The sequence below is a fragment of the Martes martes genome (assembly GCF_963455335.1).
Source record: "Martes martes genome assembly, chromosome: 6".
In the NCBI taxonomy this organism is placed as follows: Eukaryota; Metazoa; Chordata; class Mammalia; order Carnivora; family Mustelidae; genus Martes; species Martes martes.
In genome coordinates, this window is record NC_137893.1 from 50,601,540 (window position 1) to 50,620,760 (window position 19,221).

Consider the following 19,221-nt stretch of genomic DNA (forward strand, 5'->3'; position numbering starts at 1 on the left):
GAGGAGACATCTTTAAAAAAGTGTTTCTTTGGCCAGTGTCAAGGGAATCGGAGAGAGAGAGGGGGAAGCAGGCTCCCCACTGAGCAGAGAGCCCCATGCGGCCCTCAATCCCAGGACCCTGAGATCATGACCTGAGCCGAAGGCAGAGGCTTAACTCACTGAGCCACAACAGGCACCCTCTAGGATTCTCATACTTCTGCTATTAATCTTCTTTCTCAAGATTGTTTCAGTTATTTGTGGCCTTTTGTGGTTCTGTATAATTTTAGTATTATTTGTTCTAGTTCTGTGAGAAATGTTGTTGGTATTTTGATTGGGATTGCATTCAGTGTGTAGACTGCTTTGGGTATGGATGTTTTATCAATATTTGCTCTTCTAATCTACCAGTATAGAATATCTTTTCATTTGTTTGTGTCATCTTTAATTTCTTTTATCAGTGTTTTATTGTTTTTCAAATACAAACTTTCACCATCTTGGTTACATTTATTCCCAGGTGTTTTTATTCTTTTAAGCACTTTTGTAAATGGTATTATTTTCTTTTCTTTTTTTTTTTATTTTTTTATTTTAATAAACATATAATGTATTTTTATCCCCAGGGGTACAGGTCTGTGAATCGTCAGGTTTACACATTTCACAGCACTCATCATAGCCCATACCCTCCCCAATGTCCATTTCCCCACCACCCTCTCCCGTCCCCCCTCCCCCCCTGCAACCCTCAGTCTGTTTCTTGAGATTGAGTCTTTTATGGTTTGTCTCCCTCCCAATCCCATCTTTTCATACCTCCCCCCAACCCCCCCCCTGCATTGCATCTCCACTTCCTCATATCAAAGAGATCATATGATAGTCGTCTTTCTCCAATTGACTTATTTCGCTAAGCATGATACCCTCTAGTTCCATCCACGTCATTGCAAATGGCAAGATTTCATGTCTTTTGATGGCTGCATAGTATTCCATTGTGTATATATACCACATCTTCTTTATCCATTCATCTGTTGATGGACATCTAGGCTCTTTCCACAGTTTGGCTATTGTGGACATTGCTGCTATAAACATTGGGGTGCACGTGCCCCTTCAGAGCACCACGTTTGTATCTTTAGGATATATACCCAGGAGTGCAATTGCTGGGTCGTAGGGTAGCTCTATTTTCAGTTTTTTGAGGAACCTCCACACTGTTTTCCAGAGTGGTTGCACCAGCTTGCATTCCCACCAGCAGTGTAGGAGGGTTCCCCTCTTTCCGCATCCTCGCCAGCATCTGTCATTTCTTGACTTGTTAATTTTAGCCATTCTGACTGGTATGAGGTGGTATCTCATTGTGGTTTTGATTTGTATTTCCCTGATGCCGAGTGATGTGGAGCATTTTTTCATGTGTCTGTTGGCCATCTGGATGTCTTCTTTGCAGAAATGTCTGTTCATGTCCTCTGCCCATTTCTTGACTGGATTATTTGTTCTTTGGGTATTGAGTTTGATAAGCTCTTTCTAGATTTTGGATACTAGCCCTTTATCTGATATGTCATTTGCAAATATCTTCTCCCATTCTGTCAGTTGTCTTTTGGTTTTGTTAACTGTTTCCTTTGCTGTGCAAAAGCTTTTGATCTTGATGAAATCCCAATAGTTCATTTTTGCCCTTGCTTCTGTTGCCTTTGGCGATGTTCCTAGGAAGAAGTTGCTGCGGTTGAGGTCAAAGAGGTTGCTGCCTGCATTTTCCTCAAGGATTTTGATAGATTCCTTTCTCACATTGAGGTCCTTCATCCATTTTGAGTCTATTTTCGTGTGCGGTATAAGGAAATAGTCCAATTTCATTTTTCTGCATGTGGCTGTCCAATTTTCCCAGCACCATTTGTTGAAGAGGCTGTCTTTTTTCCATTGGATATTCTTTCCTGCTTTGTCGAAGATTAATTGACCATAGAGTTGAGGGTCTATTTCTGGGCTCTCTATTCTGTTCCATTGGTCTGTATGTCTGTTTTTGTGCCAGTACCATACTGTCTTGATGATGACAGCTTTGTAATAGAACTTGAATTCTGGAATTGTGATGCCACCGACTTTGGCTTTCTTTTTCAATATTATTTTCTTAATTTCTCTTTCTATTACTTTGTTGTTAGTGTATAGAACTGCAACCAATTTCTGTATGTCAATTTTGTATCCTGTGACTTTACTGAATCCATTTATCAGTTATTATAGTTTTGGTGGAGTCTTTTGGATTTTCTATATATATTACCATGTCATCTGCAAATAGGGGAAACTTTATTTCTTCCCTGCTTTTCCTTGTCTGATTGCTGTGGCTAGGACTTCCAGTGCAGTGTTGAATAAAAGCAGTGAGTATAGACATCCTTGACTTGTTCTTGGTCTTAGAGGGCATCTTCTCAGTTTTTCATCATTGAGAATAATGTTAGCTGTAAGTTTTTCATAGATGGCCTTTATTAGGTTAAGGTATGTTCCCTCTAAACCTATTTTGTTGAGGTTTTTTTTTTTTTTTTTAAGATTTTATTTATTTATTTGACAGGCAGAGATCACAAGTAGGCAGAGAGGCAGACGGATAGAGAGAGAGGTGGAAGCAGGCTCCCTGCTGAGCAGAGAACCCATGTGGGGCTAGATCCCAGGACCCTGGGATCATGACCTGACCCAAAAGTAGAGGCTTTAACCCACTGAGCCACCCAGGTGCCCCGAGGGTTTTTACTATGAATATATATTGTACTTTATCAGATCCTTTTTCTGCATCTTTTGAGATGATCATATGGTTTTTATACTTTTACTTGTTAATGTGATGTATCACATTGATTTTGTAAATATTGAGTTACTTGTGTTATCCCTGGAATAAATCCCGTTTGGTCATAATGAATGATTTTTTAGATGTATTATTAGATGCAATTTGTCAATATTTTGGTTAGAATTTTTGCATCTTTGTTCACCAGAGATAGGACTGTAGTTTGCTGTTGTTATTGTTGTTTTAGTGTTCTTATCTGGTTTTGCTATCAGAGTAATGTTGGCCTCACAGAATTAATTTGGAAACTTTTCTTCCTCTTCTGTTTTTTGAAATAGTTTGAGAAGGTAGGTATTAGCTCTTCTTTAAATGTTTGATGGAATTTACTGGTGAAAACATCTGGTCCTGGATTTTTGTTAGGAAGTTTTTGTTTTGTTTTGTTTTGTTTTCTTTTGATTACTGATCTAATTTCATTGCTGGTAATTGGTCTGTTCAAATTTTCCATTTCTTCTGAATTCATTTTTCAAAGATCTAATGTTTCTGGAAGTTTATTTATTTCTCCTAGCTTGTCCAGTTTGATGGATATCAATTTTCATAGCATTCTCTTTTAATCCTTATAGTATGTGGTGTCAGTTGTTTCTTCTTTTCTTTCATTTCTAATTTTATATATTTGAGTCCTCTCGCTTTTTGTTTTTCTTGATGAGTCTCCTTAAATGTTTGTCAATTTCGTCAGTCTTCCTTCACTTTTGAACAATAACCTTGCCAGGTAGAGTATCCCTGGTTGGAAGTTGTTTTCTTTTAGTATTTTGATTATATTGATCTACTCCCTTTTGACCTGCAGTTTTTCTGCTAAAACATCTGCTTGTAGTCTTAATGGAGTTTCTTTATATATAAAAACTTTCTTCCTGCTGCTTTTAGGATTCTCTCCTTGTCTTTCACTTTTGACATTTGAATGATAGTATACCTTGGTGTTCCTCTTTTTTGGAACTTCAGGACTTCCAGGATCTGGGTGTTTTTCCCTCTCCACATTATGGAAGTTTGCTGCCTTTAGCTGTTAGTCCTTCAAATATGATTTCTGCCCCTTTTTTCTCTCTCTTCTCCTACTGGGACCCCTATTATGCAAATGTTAGTCATTTTGATGTTGTTCAATAAACACCTTAAACTATTTACTTTTTTCCATTTTTTTAAAAAATTTTTGCTGCTCTGATTGGATGAGTTCTACTGCTCTGTCTTCAAGTTGACTGATCCTTTGTTCTGTTTTATCTGTTCTGCTGTTGAGCCCCTGTACTATGTTTTTCAGTTCAGTTAAAGTATTATTCAGCTTTGTAGCTTTGATTTGGTACTTATCTTTTTGCTTTTATCTAACTTCTTACAGTGTTCATCCATTCTTCTCCCAAGTTGGGTGAGCATGTTTATGGATCACTCTTTTGAATTTTTTATCAGGTAAATTATTTACTCTGTTTCACTGAGGTTTTTGCTCTTTCATTTGGAACATGTTTCTGTTTGTTCATTTTGCTGGACTCTCTATGTTGGATTCTACACAGTAGATGAAACAACTACCTTTTCAAGTCTTTAAATAAGTGACCACATATAGGAAGATGAACCTTTTCATTCAACCCTGTCTCAGTTCTTTGTTGTGTCTCAAACCTGTGTGCTTGTCCAAGCAAACTGTTAGTAGTATAGGATGTCCAAGTAAACTCCCAGTAGTTTAGGATGTGTCAGTACATGTAAGTGTCCCAGAGGGGAGGATTTTAGCACTTAGAGTCAGGCTGACTAATTTCGCTAACTCTTTAGACATTTTTTATAAATATGTAAATATATACATCCTTATGGGACCACAACTGTATGCCCTGCTGTTGACTAGAGTCAGGTGATCTGAAGGTGCAGATATGCAGAATTAAGTCAGTCATGATTCTGGGTGTATGATATACTGTCCTTTTTGGCCTATTCATAACCTGCTTGACTTCCTTCTTAACTCCTTCCCCTCCTTCCTTCCCTTATTTCATTTGTTATCTTTTTTAATAACAGATAACCATTCACAAATCTAAAACAAAACCTAAAAAGTCTTTTACAATAGTCTGTATTTAAGCATTTGGTTTATTTTGTCTAATGCCTTTCTCTGCCTTCCGCTAACTTGAATTTAGCATTGTTCTGACTCCTATTTAATTATTCATTAAATTTCCTTTTTATATAGCTTATTGTATATATGCATTCATGAAAGTATATATTTTTAATTATTTTTAATTCTAAAAAAAGGTTTCATGTTATATATAATCATTGGTATTGATTGATTAATCTGTTGACTTTGCTTTCATGAATATCAGTGCATATTAATGTCTTTCTCTTGTTTTAACTGCTGGATAATATTCCATTAAATGAAGATAACACTATCCACTTTCTAATTTAGGAGCCTTTGGGGTTTTGTTATTTTTTACAAGCAGTGATAATATAAAAGTTCCTGAATTAATAAATGTTCCCTCTTGCCTAAATACAGTGGTTTCTTTTGGGTATATACTTAGAAGTAGAATTAGTACATCATATGATACTTACAAGATACTTGCTTATATTTATTATGAATATTTGTCAGGTTTTAAAACTACTAAAATAAATAGAAAGATGGTTTCTTCTTCTTTATTCTTATACTTTGAGAGGGTCATTGTTGTGATACTCTTTGTTTCTTTGCAGTCACTAAGAAGTAAATCATCTTAATTGTAAATCAAGTGTTACATTGACACAGTTATAAACCAACATTTGGCAGGTAAATGATACTCTAAAGAGATAAACAAAGATCAGTTATATCTAGAAATACTTAAAATGTTTACTCCATCATAAAGAACAACTTTCAGAGAAGATGACCTCTGTATTCATAACTGTACTGCTTCTTTCTTTATTGACATTTATTTTATCATTTTAGATTTTCAGTATTTTCTAAAATGTTTCATGTTAAATGCTTTTATATTATTTCTACCCATTTAATCACTTTCACAATTGTTAGGATGCCAGTAATTTTATTTTCAAAAATGAAGTTGTTGAAATTAAAATTATGTTGAACCTTATGGCAGCAGGGATCAAATCTAGTTCTTATTATGTAATTGCCTATTCAGAAGTGTACCCTGCTTGTAAACATTGCCTCGACAATATATGCTTTTTGACATGCTAATGGATTTTCCATATTACCTCTAAGTAGCGGCTTGACTTGATGATAGTCCTTCAGACTATTATAAATTCTGCCATCATTCTGCCATAATTGATCACATTTACTGCTATGCTTTCCTTGCCCCATTTTGAGGAGAAAATATAGATAGAATATTTTTGTGTATAATCCCTTTGAATGAACATTAACATTTGCTATGAATTTTCCTTTGTACTGTCAGCAGAAGTATCCATAAGCAAATATGGGCTTATCTGTTCTTTGAATGATTAAAGAGTTGAAGCAGCCACAGTAAAGAGTGATTGTAGAAAGTGAAGAGAGTAAACTAAGCCTTACTTCTTACTCCTGATTTTCACATGCTGATGCTCTTTCATATTTTGGTAACACCCTTCATTCTCTTGAGCTGGTAAGGGCCTTAATGTACTTTCACATGTGTAAATAATGTAGCAATCAGTATTAGTTTGTGTTGGCTTACTGGCTTTTTTTTCCTTACCAGTAAAATTACCTCATGGTAAATAATAAATGAACTCCCACCATTTTTGTTCATTCATTTATTCAGTAGTCAACCCAAATTACGTGAGCCCAACATGTTAAGTTCTGTATCCTTCTTTTCACTATGTCTGAGCCATATATATAACTTCCATTAAGACCTTCTTTTCTCTGAGCAGTATTTTCTTTTAGAATAAGAAATACATGATACTTTTGTCACTGGTAGCTGTACAATCCTTGATGCAGAAGTATTCTTTAGTAACCTAGTTAAAAACTATAATAATTGATGGTGATTATCAAGGGTGGAAAGGTTTTAAGTTTCTATTGACAGTCTATATAATAGAAATGAGTTGGGATACAAAATTTCACCTATAAAGTGGAAAGTGGAATATATTTTGCACAAAAATTATGTTATACATGGAGGTAAGATTTTTTCATCAGGACAAAAAGTCATTTAACCCAAGGTGAATCCAATGTACTATGTACTGTTATTTGACTTACGCCTACTTGCAATTGGTAGCATTCTTTTGCCCCCTAAGGATAACTTTCTAAATTTCAGCTCATTCTCTATCTAGGCAACAGCATTTGAAAATAAAATAGCTACGTAAGAGAATACACCTGCCTACACAATTAGATTGCAGATCTGTATTAGATCATTGATTCTGTGAAGTAAAAGAAAGGAGATTTCCTGAACTAAGAGTGGTATTTGGTGCTTCTGACTTTAATTCACTCACCTACTGGAGTATAGATCATTCACAATTTGGGACACTGATTACCATTGCAGAATATTCTCTGAGGCTTCTAACTCCCATGTGTGAGAGAGAATGAGGAAATCAATAGATTTCATCAATTAATACAGCGATGTAGTCAATAGTTATTGATCACTTACTACTTGCCAGAAATATAGTATTTAACTGTGCTACACATCAGGGTCTGTTTTGAAAGACTCTTCCAAAGTGCTCAAAGTGCAGTGGCCAAATATCAAGCCCACCTACATTAATTTAGATTGAAAAAAAAAATAGTTCTAGCTCAGCCAGTTGACTATGTGTGACTTGGGCTTACTATTTAATTTTTCTGGTATCTGTTTTGTCATCTATAAAATGAGGGCAATAACTAGATAGTATCAAGATTCTTTTAAGTTCAAAATTTTTGGACATTTTTAAATACACAAACTAGAAAGTATGAATGATGGCTCAATGAAGTGAGTAGTGCATTTCTGTAATAAGCTCATCTATTGCAAGGTTGCAAGATTCATCAGTAAAAGGCAGTGCCACCAATGTCTGTCCACAGGAAGAGAGGAGACTGCCAATGAAGTCACCAGCATTGGAATCTCAAGGTCCAAGGGACATACAGAATTAGAGTTCAGTCCAGGCAGGTTAGATTGGAAGATGATGGGTGTGCATGGTATCTTGTGTTTCAGGGACTAGTCTTCAGGGCAAGGTGACTAACAAAGTTGTAGTCCACAGGAACTCTTGTGATTGATGCAGATATCATCTAGTAGCTGGAATGTCATTAGAAGCTAGGGGAACTGTAAGAGGAAAATACTGGAAGAATGATCCAGCCATGTTATGCAGGACACTCATAGGAACCAACAAGGGCAACAAGGATCACAGTTCAATGGGCATATTAGTTAGGGGTCAGCAGTTCTAAGCTACAGAAATCTCTGACTAACATAAACAGAAAAACAATGTCATTTAAGAAAATCTGTTAACTTACAGATTGAACTGAAAAGCTGAAGGATCAGGTTTAGAAAAAGATGGAAAACAGGTAATTTGGGGAGGCTAGCAGCAAAAATTGCTCGACAAACTCATTAATGTGTTGCTGCCATAGTGAATAAGCTACAGCTGATTTCAGTGATTCTGCACAGGATTCAGACTTTAGAGAGGGAATTTCCAAATGGCTGAACTGATGTCATGCAAATACTTTTCAGCTAGGAAAAAAGGCACCTTGATTTTTTAGTATTAAAAAAGACTGTGCACAATGGGGCAAAGATACAGGCACAGAACGAAATTAAGATGTTATTTCCAAAAGGAGAACTACTATCCACTGTCCTGGTAGCATTCAGGACGAGAATCCAGATTCAATGGGGAACCATAATGGCAGTCAGGAGCAAGGGCACAAAGTCTGGCATGTGAATGGTGTACAAAGCATCTGTTTGCCTTGGGTGCAGTCATATGATATCCATTCCTGAGCTCTCTGGTTGATAGGAAAGAGGCTTCTTAAATATATCACTGTGTCTTACTGAATCAAGACCTCTGAGGGACCGATTGCTTTATAGGAGGTTGGCAAAGTAAATGATCTAATAAAGCATGTTGCACAGTTTCTAGCATACAGAAATTATAACATTTATAGATTATCACGGTCATCATAGTCACCCTTAAATTTCAGTTGAATGGGCAGGGATTCAGGCAGGGATTGAATTTCTGCATGACTCACCTGTGAGTTCACTTGTAATTAATCTAAAAGACTTGGAATGGAAGGAACTAGGAATAAACTAATGTTGTTCCTACCTCTTTGTCTCTGGGCAAGTCACTTAACCTCTCTAGGCCTGTTTCCTCATCTGTAAAATAAGACTAATAGGAATAATAGTATTGCTTATTTTGTAGATTGCGATGAGGACTGAATGAGAAAATAACATGTAGAGCACTGAGAAAATATTAAGAAGATGGACAAACACTTATATAGTGTTTATTTTGTAACACTATACTTTTTTATTTTGTACTTCACAAAGTGCTTTTCACATTATTTCATTTCATTCGCACAAATAATCCTGCGGTGAGATTACCCTTTTTTAAAATTAACAATGAAGAGAGGTGCCTGGGTGGTTCAGAGGGTTGAGCATCTGACTCTTGATTTAGGATCAGGTCAGGATCTCAGGGTCATGAGATCGAGCGCTGTGTCTAGCTCTATGCTGGGTGTGGGGCATGCTTGAGATTCTCTCTCTCCCCCCCTCTGCCCCCCTGTCCTCCTGTCCCCCTATATATACACATGTGCTCTTAAAAAGAAAAAAAAATAACAATAAAGAAATGGAGTTTTTATTTATATAACAGGCATAGAGTGATAGCCTCATCTTTTAACTCCCAAGTACTGGGCCTTGTAAAATGTATAAAAAGTTTATCACTGAAAGATCTCCATGACAACAGGAAGAGACAAAACTCCCAGTGCTTAGCAGTAACATTTAGTAATAATGGGTAGTTATGTTTAACAATTTTAGTCTAATCATCTATGCATACATTCTGAAGAAACACATTTCCCGAGCAGAAATACAAAGGAACTCTTTGTTCCTTACACTGTAAACTGAAAAACAAATGCTCTGTAATATAATGAGAAAATGAGAGTATGAAATTAGTTGTCCGAAGTCACAATATGGCTTGGCTATCACAGCCCTCTGGTCTCTGTTCTTCCATTACCCCCACAACCCGTGCCCTGCCTTTTCATCTGTGCCTTCTACAGCGTGTTCTCTTCTGGGCTTTGCTGTTGTTTCAATATGGTAAAAACAGAAAGCCTCTCAAATGAAATAAGGATACGGTGCTGATTGACAAAGCAGAGTGCAAGGTAAAGTCCTCACATCTCTTTTCTCCAGATTGAAGGAAAATGAGTAAACAAGAGCTGCCTAAAGTTTTTTTGAGAACAAATCACAGAGATGTTTTAAATTCATTATTTATTTATATGTTTTTTCCCCTGTGAATGAAGTAAAGCGTTATAAAGACATTTTTTTTTTCTACTTCATAAGATGCTTTAGAAGTGTCAAATATTGTCAATGGGATTATACTGATCAATTCTAATCAGGAAATAGAGATATTTTTCTTTATACTCACAACAAAAGGAGTATAATTTTGGAGCCAGTATAGAGAAATTATGCTTCATGTGTATTATTTATTTCCATGTCTAAGATTTAGGAATTAACTCTAATCCGTACACGGTTGTCTGATCTTGATCCTTGCATTTTGGAAGATTTAACTCACGTTTCCTTAGAAAGTGTTACACTGGCTTGCAAAACAATCAGATCCTAGAGTAGAATTTATATCTGTTTCATTTAAATAAATGCCACCCATTGGAAATCTCTAGGTCTCACCACACTTCTTTTATTCTTCCAAACTTAACAGAATATTTTCCGTCATCCAATTTTACTCAATAGAGTATAAATTTCCCACCAGTATAATTATCACAAGTGCATGAGGCCTATGTCTAAGAAGAACTCTTTAAAAATAATGCACACGGGAGTTTTCCTATCAGGGTAGCTATTCTCTGCAGTCAGTTGCTTCTTTTGCACAGTTAGGGCACAGCAGCTGTGGGTAGCTGAGTGCTGAGAGGACAGACTATTGACTCAGTTGCTTGTTGCCTGTTTTAATCATGGCTCTGATTTTTTCCCCCCAGCCCCGTGAGCATGGGCAAATGATTTACATGTTCTGTGCTTGCTTCCTCATCTAACTGGGTGGGATTCAGCAAAATAATAAAAACTCGGTGGAGTGCCTAGCACATGCTAAGCTTAATATGCGGGATCTTACTGCCAGCCTTAATAAAGTGATGGTACAAAAAAGGCACATGGATTCTAGGATCTGTGTGGGAGGGATTCTGTGTAAAACCACATCATGGGCCAAGGTCATACTAGCTTCAGAAATTATTGTTATTTTAAGTTTTCACATGGGAATAATATCAGTATATTCATTTGGAGTTGGAGACACACTTACATTTCTATAGAGTTATTTCCAGTTTTGTTTTTTGTTTTATAATTGGAGTAAATACATTCTCTCTGTCTAGTTTTTGGTGTGCATTTTCTTAGATGTTATCATGTTGCAAGATAAGGTGCTTGATCGGCTTTGGTGAACTCTGCTTCTTGGTCATGGGCCACTGTGGAAGGGAATGAGCCACACATTTTAAAGGGCCATGGTTACTCTTCTCGGAAGAATGCCCTGACGGGAGCTGTGCGAGAGAGGACGGTCATGACAGGGCAGTACAGGGGCCTACTCCATATCCTTGATGCAAGTCAGGGCAAAAAGGCACCAGAGATAGAGCCAATACTTGTGGTGGGACCCCTTAGAGAGCACAAGGTAAGAAGAAAGGAGACTCCCCCCCGCCCCCAGCTTTAAAAAATCAGTTTCAAAAGATTTGGATCTCTTTTTGTAAAATGAATGTTGAATTTCAGTGTATGTGAGAGAGAAATAAGAACAAATACATCCTTTTCCTTGCTGGTTGAGTGTCTGCATTTCTAATGCTCCTGAAATCATTCATCATTCATGAAAACGTCTTAGTAGTTACGTCGTTCGAGTTAAAGCAGTGACAGCCTTGTTCCTTCACTATGTCAGGGGTGTTGTCCTTAGGCAACTCGGAGCTCACAGTAATGTGGTAAAGATGCAACATAGTGGAAATAAACACAAGAGTTGAGAGAACAAGACATCATTTAATATTTATTTATTATCACACCATATTCCAGAAAGATTCAAAGTAGAATTTCATCTCTAGGTCTGAGAAATAGAATAATATATTTATAACTAAGCTATATTTGCCTTATCTATAAAAGCAGTTTTCTGGGAAAAAGATGAACATTCTGCTATCATTTGGGGTTCCCACGTAAGAGCAAAGTAACATCTTGTCTGCAACTCTCTACATTTTCATCATTCTATTCCAGGACTGATACAGAGAGCTATAATTAATTTATAGCTCAAAAAGTTGGATTATAATAACTTTTTAAAAAATGCCACCAGTAGGGAGCAATTTTAGTGAAGCAACTAAAAAATAAATGTAAAAATGCTACTTATTTAAGGTGTTATTAAGGTTGACAGGTATGTTTTAACTTTGTTACTCATTTTATTTACCTTTTTAAAAGATTTATTTATTTTAGGAGGGGAGTCAGAGGGAGAGGGAGAGCTATACAGGGCTGATCCTGTGACCCTGAGATCAAGACCTGAGCCAAAACCAAGAAGAGTTAGACACTTAACCAATTAAGCCACCCAGGTGTCCCAAATTTGTTACTCATTTTATTTTTATTTATTTATTCATTTTTTTAAAAGATTACTTATTTATTTATTTATTTATTTGCCAGACAGAGATTACAAGTAGGCAGAGAGGCAGGCAGAGAGAGAGGAGGAAGCAGGCTCCCTGCTGAGCAGAGAGCCCCATGCGGGGCTGGATCCAGAACCCTGGGATCATGACCTGAGCCGAAGGCAGAAGCTTTAACCCACTGAGCCACCCAGGCGCCCCTTGTTACTCATTTTAAATGAATCAGGAATAACTGAATTTCCCAAAATCCTACTTTGGAATTTTAAGGCACATTGAGAGAAAGCTAAAAAAATTTCATTAAGTAATTTGGGATGATTCAATTTCTACATTCTGAATGATTTCATATGTTCTAAGCCCTCCTGTTCAGTAAAAAACATGATTATAGCAGTGGTTCCCAAACATTAGTGGGTATCAGAATCACCTAAAGGATTTGATAAAACAGATTTCTGGGCTCCACCTGAGTCTTTCTGATTCTGAAGTAGATCTGGGGTGGGGCCCAAGAATTTGTGTTTCTAACAGGTTTGAAAGTTATGCGTATGATGCTGGCCTGGGGGACAATGTTTGAGAACCACTGCTTTACATATAGATCAGAGACAAATGAAGTTAATTTTATCTGTAAATCTTGTTGCCCCCATGGATTTGTTATGAAACATTTAGTACTACTGACTAAAAAACAGCAATGTTCCCCAGCCTGTAAGCAACTACAACAAAAATTACATTAAAATATCAGAAAAATATTACAAATTCAGAGTATATATCTATGAATTATTTCAATGTTTTGCATGTTATATTATCTTTATACAAGCTTTGTTTCCTATAGTAATAGATTCTTAAAACTAGTTGAAGGACTTTCATATTAAACAAAAAACAAAAAAGAGGTCAAGGTCATTTCCTATGTGTCAGTCATACCCTATAATATTTGGGCAGTTCTTAAAAGAGCAACCTGTTCATTGACCAGATGAATTTAGTGCTGTCCAATTCTAGAAATAATTTAAGAAGAATGAATTGGCTTTCAATAAAAAAGTCCTTTCTTCTTTTTTTTTCAAAATTAGGTAAATGTTATCACTCTAATTATCTCCTTCAGCAAATATAAGCTATTGATGTGGTTGGGGTCATTATAGTGACCACAAAAACAAAGTTCTGCTTTATAAACGTGATAAAAGCAAAATCTTATTATGTTTATTTTTCATATGTGCAAATAACTGGTTTGTGCACAGAGTTGGTGCTTAATATTTGATATTAAACAAAACCAACTTATCGTAAGCCAGAGCCATCAATATCTTTTAAAAATCTACAAACTCACATTAAAATCTGGAAATGCAAGTGGCATTTTTTTCCTTGCTTCTCTCCAGTAAGTGCCCTTATCTCTAGGACGCTCACCAGGATGACAGCAAAGTACAAGTTTGTAAAAGAATTGCATTAAATACCACAAATATCTATTTATAGGTCCAAGGGTAAAGCAATCCGGTTTATTTTTTCTTCCCACCGGGCTGAGCACTGCAGACTGACAGTTCACCTACCCCATCTTTAAAGAGAGCTTTGTACTTCTTAGAACTTAATTGTTCAAAGAGGAGCTGTAACTTACATAAAGAGTCTTTACTACAGTAAAATGCTACAATGTAGAAAAGAACAAAAAGGTTGTTGTTCTGAGAGGCTGCTCTGCAGGGGCTGAAGGATCCAAAATAAGCTAGTAACCGCCATGGGTTAAGATCTGTAGTTGAGGATACATTAAGCTTCCGTGACAATTCCCAAGAAGTGGTATTTGTGAAATTTCATGAAGTGCCAGCAGTTTGTAATGAACAGGAAGTGTAGCGGGTTACTGAGTAGTGCGGACTGGGAAGATAGAACTCCTGGGGCTCAAACCTTAGTCTTCCACTTCCTGGTGATGAGATGTTGGGTGAGCCGTGGAACATTCCTTTGCCAGAGTTCCTCATCTCAAAAACGGACGTAATAATCTTACCATGTAGGATTGTTGGGAGAATTAAGTGAGTAAATATAGATAGAATGCTTAGCTCAGGGCCTGGCATCTATTTATATCTACACTACATGAATGTTTACATCTACTATATGAATGTTAGCACTTACTATCATTTTTATTATTTCTTTCATTTTTGGTATTGCCTTGTGGTCCTCCCATCCTATCCTAAAACAATTTCAGCACTGCCTAATTTCTCCTGTCTCCATTATTCTTCACCCCAATTTTTAATTATAAAGTTAGACATTAATCGAATCTTAATTGCAACATTTTTAAATCACTTTAATTCTAGTTCAAATCATTCATTCATTCACTATCTTACACCACTTTTTTGAAACAGATACAAATGTCTCATTTTATCTTCTTTTTCACCCATATAATTAGAACTCAGTACTAAATGTACTGCACAGTTAACACTGTTAGAGACTGAAACACTCGGTAATGAAGGTTTAGGTGTCATGCAATTGATTAAATATAAGTGTTTACAAAAAATAATACCAAATGAAGAAACAATATGTATCTCCATATACATTAATGATAGTCCCAACATGTCTGTGCCTCTAAAATAAATACATTTTCTAGGCTAATTTTCAGACCATGAAGCTTTAAAGACTACTAGAATTAAGAAATCTGTTCTAGTTACAAAAGTCTTCTTAGGATCATTATGTTGGCTGACAGCAATGGGAAAGGGACCACTGCTGTTGCTTATGTATTTACCAACCTTGTCTAATCATTAAGAGTGAGGATGGGGAGGGACGCCTGGGTGGCTCAGTGGGTTAAGTCTCTGCCTTCCACGTGGGTCATGATCTCAGGGTCCTGGGATCGAGCCCCGCATTGGACTCTCTGCTCAGCGGACTCTCTGCTTCCCCCTCTCTCTCTGCCTGCCTCTCTGCCTACTTGTGATATCTGTCTGTCAAATAAATAAATAAAATCTTAAAAAAAAAAAAAAGTGAGGATGGGGAGATGTCATGGGTCGTGGATTTTGTGTGATGTCATCAGTTATCTAAATCCCAGGAATCCGGTATTAGAAAACTTCCTCTTAATTAGGATCTGAAATCCCCTTCTTGTGTTCAACTGGTATGTGTGGTGAAGTACATTATTTGCCCCAATTCTCCATCCTCTCCTGTATCCATGCTCTTTGTCATATAACTTTGCAAGTTCTCCCACACTGGATAGAGGGTACTTCCCTGCCTCTTTTCTCTGCGTTTGACCATCTGATTTGCTTTGGCTAATGCATGTGACAGACAATGACAGCGTAACGTTTCTCAGCCTCGCCCTTTCCCTCTTGCCTGTCTGCCACTGCCACAGAAGAGGTTGAGTAGCTGTCCTGAGTAGCCGCTTCCCTCTCAACCTGGGCCCCAGAATAAGCACAAGTGGAAGAGACCAAAGCCCAATTTATAACAAAGAGCCTAGCTCAGTGGGATCTGCAACCTGAGCAGAGCTTTCCAACATTCTCCAGGTCAGATGAGCAGATCCCCAAATGGCCCACAGACACTCGAGAAGTATTTATGGTTGTATGCCACTGAGATTTGGTAATAGTTTGTTATGTAACAGTAGGTGACTAATATATACATTGAGTTTTAGAAAAAAGGCTTTCTTTTCTACAAAGCTAGAAATAATTCTAAAAATAACTGTGGCAGATGATATGATTTTGTATATATTCATTTTCTTAAATATCAGTGGCATTTAGGAGTGATAATTAACTTATGAAGCAATACACACAAAATTAATAAACTACATTTGTATTTGTTGTGCCCTAAATTGCACTAAAGGAAAGTACATAATGGTCTTCATTAAGCTACTTGGTTATGAATTTAATAATTGAAATAAAGTAAATGAAACTGTGTAACTGGAAAATTCAACTAACACTTTTAATAAGTATAAATATACTTTCAGTAAGTATATTTGTGGGCAGATGTTAGATTTGTAAAAATATCCTTAATGATTTAATTATACATGACTTAACTACATTTTAACAACAGGGATATTATACATAATAAACAGAATCAAAACAAACACTTGAAAAATGACATTTAAACAAGTTAGTACTTTAAAGGACTTAACAAATACCTTGATTTTATGAAATTGAGGGCCATTCGGTTTATGAATGTTAAAGAATCATCCTCTAAGATAATAGACAATCATGTAAATGAAACTATATAAGAACAAAATTTTAAAAATTTCATTTATAACCACTTAAAGAGTGTTGATAAAGCAACAAAACTTTTAAGATCTCTTCTGTTGCCTTTTACTATCTATTACATGTAAATATTTTAAAATGTAAATATTGTTTATGAGATAGACAATTAATGGTCCATTATAGAGAATACTAGAGCTAGACTATATTGAGGAACATATTGTAAAATATAGTTACGTGGAAATAAGGACATTCTCAACTGAAACTGGCTGATTTTAATATAGAAATAAGACTCATAATGTTTTATATACAATTTAAAACTACTGAATTAGTGATTATATTTAGAGATCCATTTAAAATGCTCATTTAAAAAATATTCTTGAAAATCTTTTAAGCAGAAGATCTTCATACTTCAGTATGCTTCTGATATTTAGTAAATTGCTAAGGAAGTGAGTTACTGTCAACAGTTTCTACTGAGTTCAAGAGAATGCCCAGTCTCCATAAATAAAAAGTAAATAAAGGAAATGCATCAGAGAGTTGGAAAATAGTTTCATCATGCTTTTGAAGAAATTTCTTGATTTCTTGGTCATCATGCCCTACACTTGAAGTGTTGCCTTCTTTGGTTTCCTTTTGAAGAAGCTGCTCCAGAACCCAGAACAGGAAGAAAATATTTTCATAGTGTGTCGCATAACTGGCTTGAACCTACAAATAAACAACAAACATCTTTAAGACACATTGGTTGTAGCTCATCTCAGAAAAAGCCAAATAAAGATAGTAAGTTTTCGGACAAAAAGTAAATTCTTGATGTATTTAACACTTTCTATCTTCCTATTCCTTTAATTGGGATAGAAGGAAAACAAAGGAGAACATTTCTTTCAAAAACTTCACAGTTTCGGTGAATGACTTTTTTCTCTTGATGGTTTACAAAGCTCAAAATCTTTTCTCCGTATTACTGCTATAATTCATTACTCAGATGAATCTGAGAATACTTGACAATGTCTTGTGTGTTGAATTCAGTGGTGTGATAAAGACTTTCAGTGCATGACACTAATGCCAATGATAACATAAAGATCTTGGGGGTAGGGTTTTACCCTACATTTAAGAATGTTTCTTTCTTTTTTTTTTTTTTTAAGATCTTATTTATTTGACAGAGAGAGAGAGAAAGAGAGAGCAAACAAGAGGGGGAATGGCAGGCAGAGGGGCAGGGAGAAGCAGACTCCCCACTGAGCAGGGAATCCGATGTGGGACTCGATCCCAGGACCCAGGGATCATCACCTGAGCCGAGGCAGACACTTAACTGACTGAGACACTCAGGCGCTCTAAGAATATGTCATAACTCAGTATACAGTAACTCAGTATAACTCAGTCTTAGAACAGTTATGATCTCTCAGAGACCAGACAGGCTCTCATTCTGAGTCCACACAAATCAAGGAGGAATAGGTTTAGATTGTTTGACATCAACATACATGGTCATGAGGAAAATGTAGATGTGACAGAGAAGTTACCGTTTGGCTCTAGATGACTGAAAGTGAGATGGATCAAAGTGAAGACTAAAAAGTGGACAACGGGAAGCATAATATGAGGGGATACAGGAATCAGTCTAAAGATATAAAGTGGCTTTACCATTTGCTTATTAAGACATGTGTTGGGAACAGTCCCCAAATCTACCCATTCTAATAATACATAAATGAAAAGAAATATTCTTTTAGAGCCCAGAGGAATGTATTCTATAATGAGGTGGTCCTATAAATAGTTAGATATATACTTTTTGTTGAGGTATAATTGACATAACATGTTAGCTTCAAGTATCACATAATGATTTGATATTTACATATATTGCAAAATGATCACCGTAGTAAGTCCAGTTAACATCTACCACTATACTTAGTTACCACATTCTTTTTTGTGTGTGACTAGGACTTTCAAGATGCAGTCTCCTGGCTACTTTCAAATATGCAATATAGTGTTTAGTTAATATAGTTATTAACTATAGTCTCCATGCTGCACATTATATCCCTAATACTTTAAATTCATTTTATAACTGGAAATTTGTACCTTTCCATTAATCCCTTCACCCATTTCAACACTCCCTAACCCCCACCTCAGGCACTACCAGTCCCTTCTCTATATTCATGAGCTTGGTTTTGTTTTTGTTGTGTGTGTGTTTTTTTTTTTTTAATATACTGCATACAACTGCATTATTTGGTATTTATTTAATTTTTTCTGTCTGGCTTATATCATTTACCATATTGCCCTTAAGGTCCATACCTGTCACAAATGGCAAGATTTCATTCTTCTTTTATGGCTGAATAATAATCCATTGTATGTGTGTACGTGCACACATACATATAAATAAGTATGCATTTGTGTATATACACACATATATTTGTATATACATACAGTGTATTTTCTTTATTCATTCATCCACCAGTGAACATTTAGGTTCTTTCCATGTCTTGGCTATTGTAGATGATGCTGCAGTGAACGTGGATAATACATGTATACATTTGAATTAGTGTTTTCTTTTTCTTTGGATAAATACCCCAAAGTGGAACTTCTGCATCATGTGGTAATTCTATTTTTAATTTTTTGAGGAATCTCTGTAGTGTTTTCCATAATGGCTACACCAATTTATATTCCCATTGACAGTGGGAACACTAGGGTTCCCTCTTCACATTCTCACCAATATTTATTATTTCTCTCTTTTTGATACTAGCATTCTGACAGGTGTGAAGGGATACCTCACTGTGGTTTTGATTTGCATCTCCCTGGAG

At 36.1% G+C, this 19,221-nt stretch overlaps 1 protein-coding gene across 1 annotated transcript in view; it reads right to left on the minus strand.

Annotated features, from left to right (window-relative positions):
• Positions 1-16,888: 16,888 nt before the first annotated feature.
• Positions 16,889-19,221, minus strand: part of MEI4 (meiotic double-stranded break formation protein 4) — a gene marked incomplete at both ends in the record, with an annotated part of 196,140 nt that continues 193,807 nt past the window's right edge. Inside the window, one exon of the mRNA XM_080807143.1 lies at positions 16,889-17,149. Coding sequence (XP_080663269.1) covers positions 16,889-17,149 — 261 coding nt within the window. The remainder of the gene's footprint in view (positions 17,150-19,221) is intronic.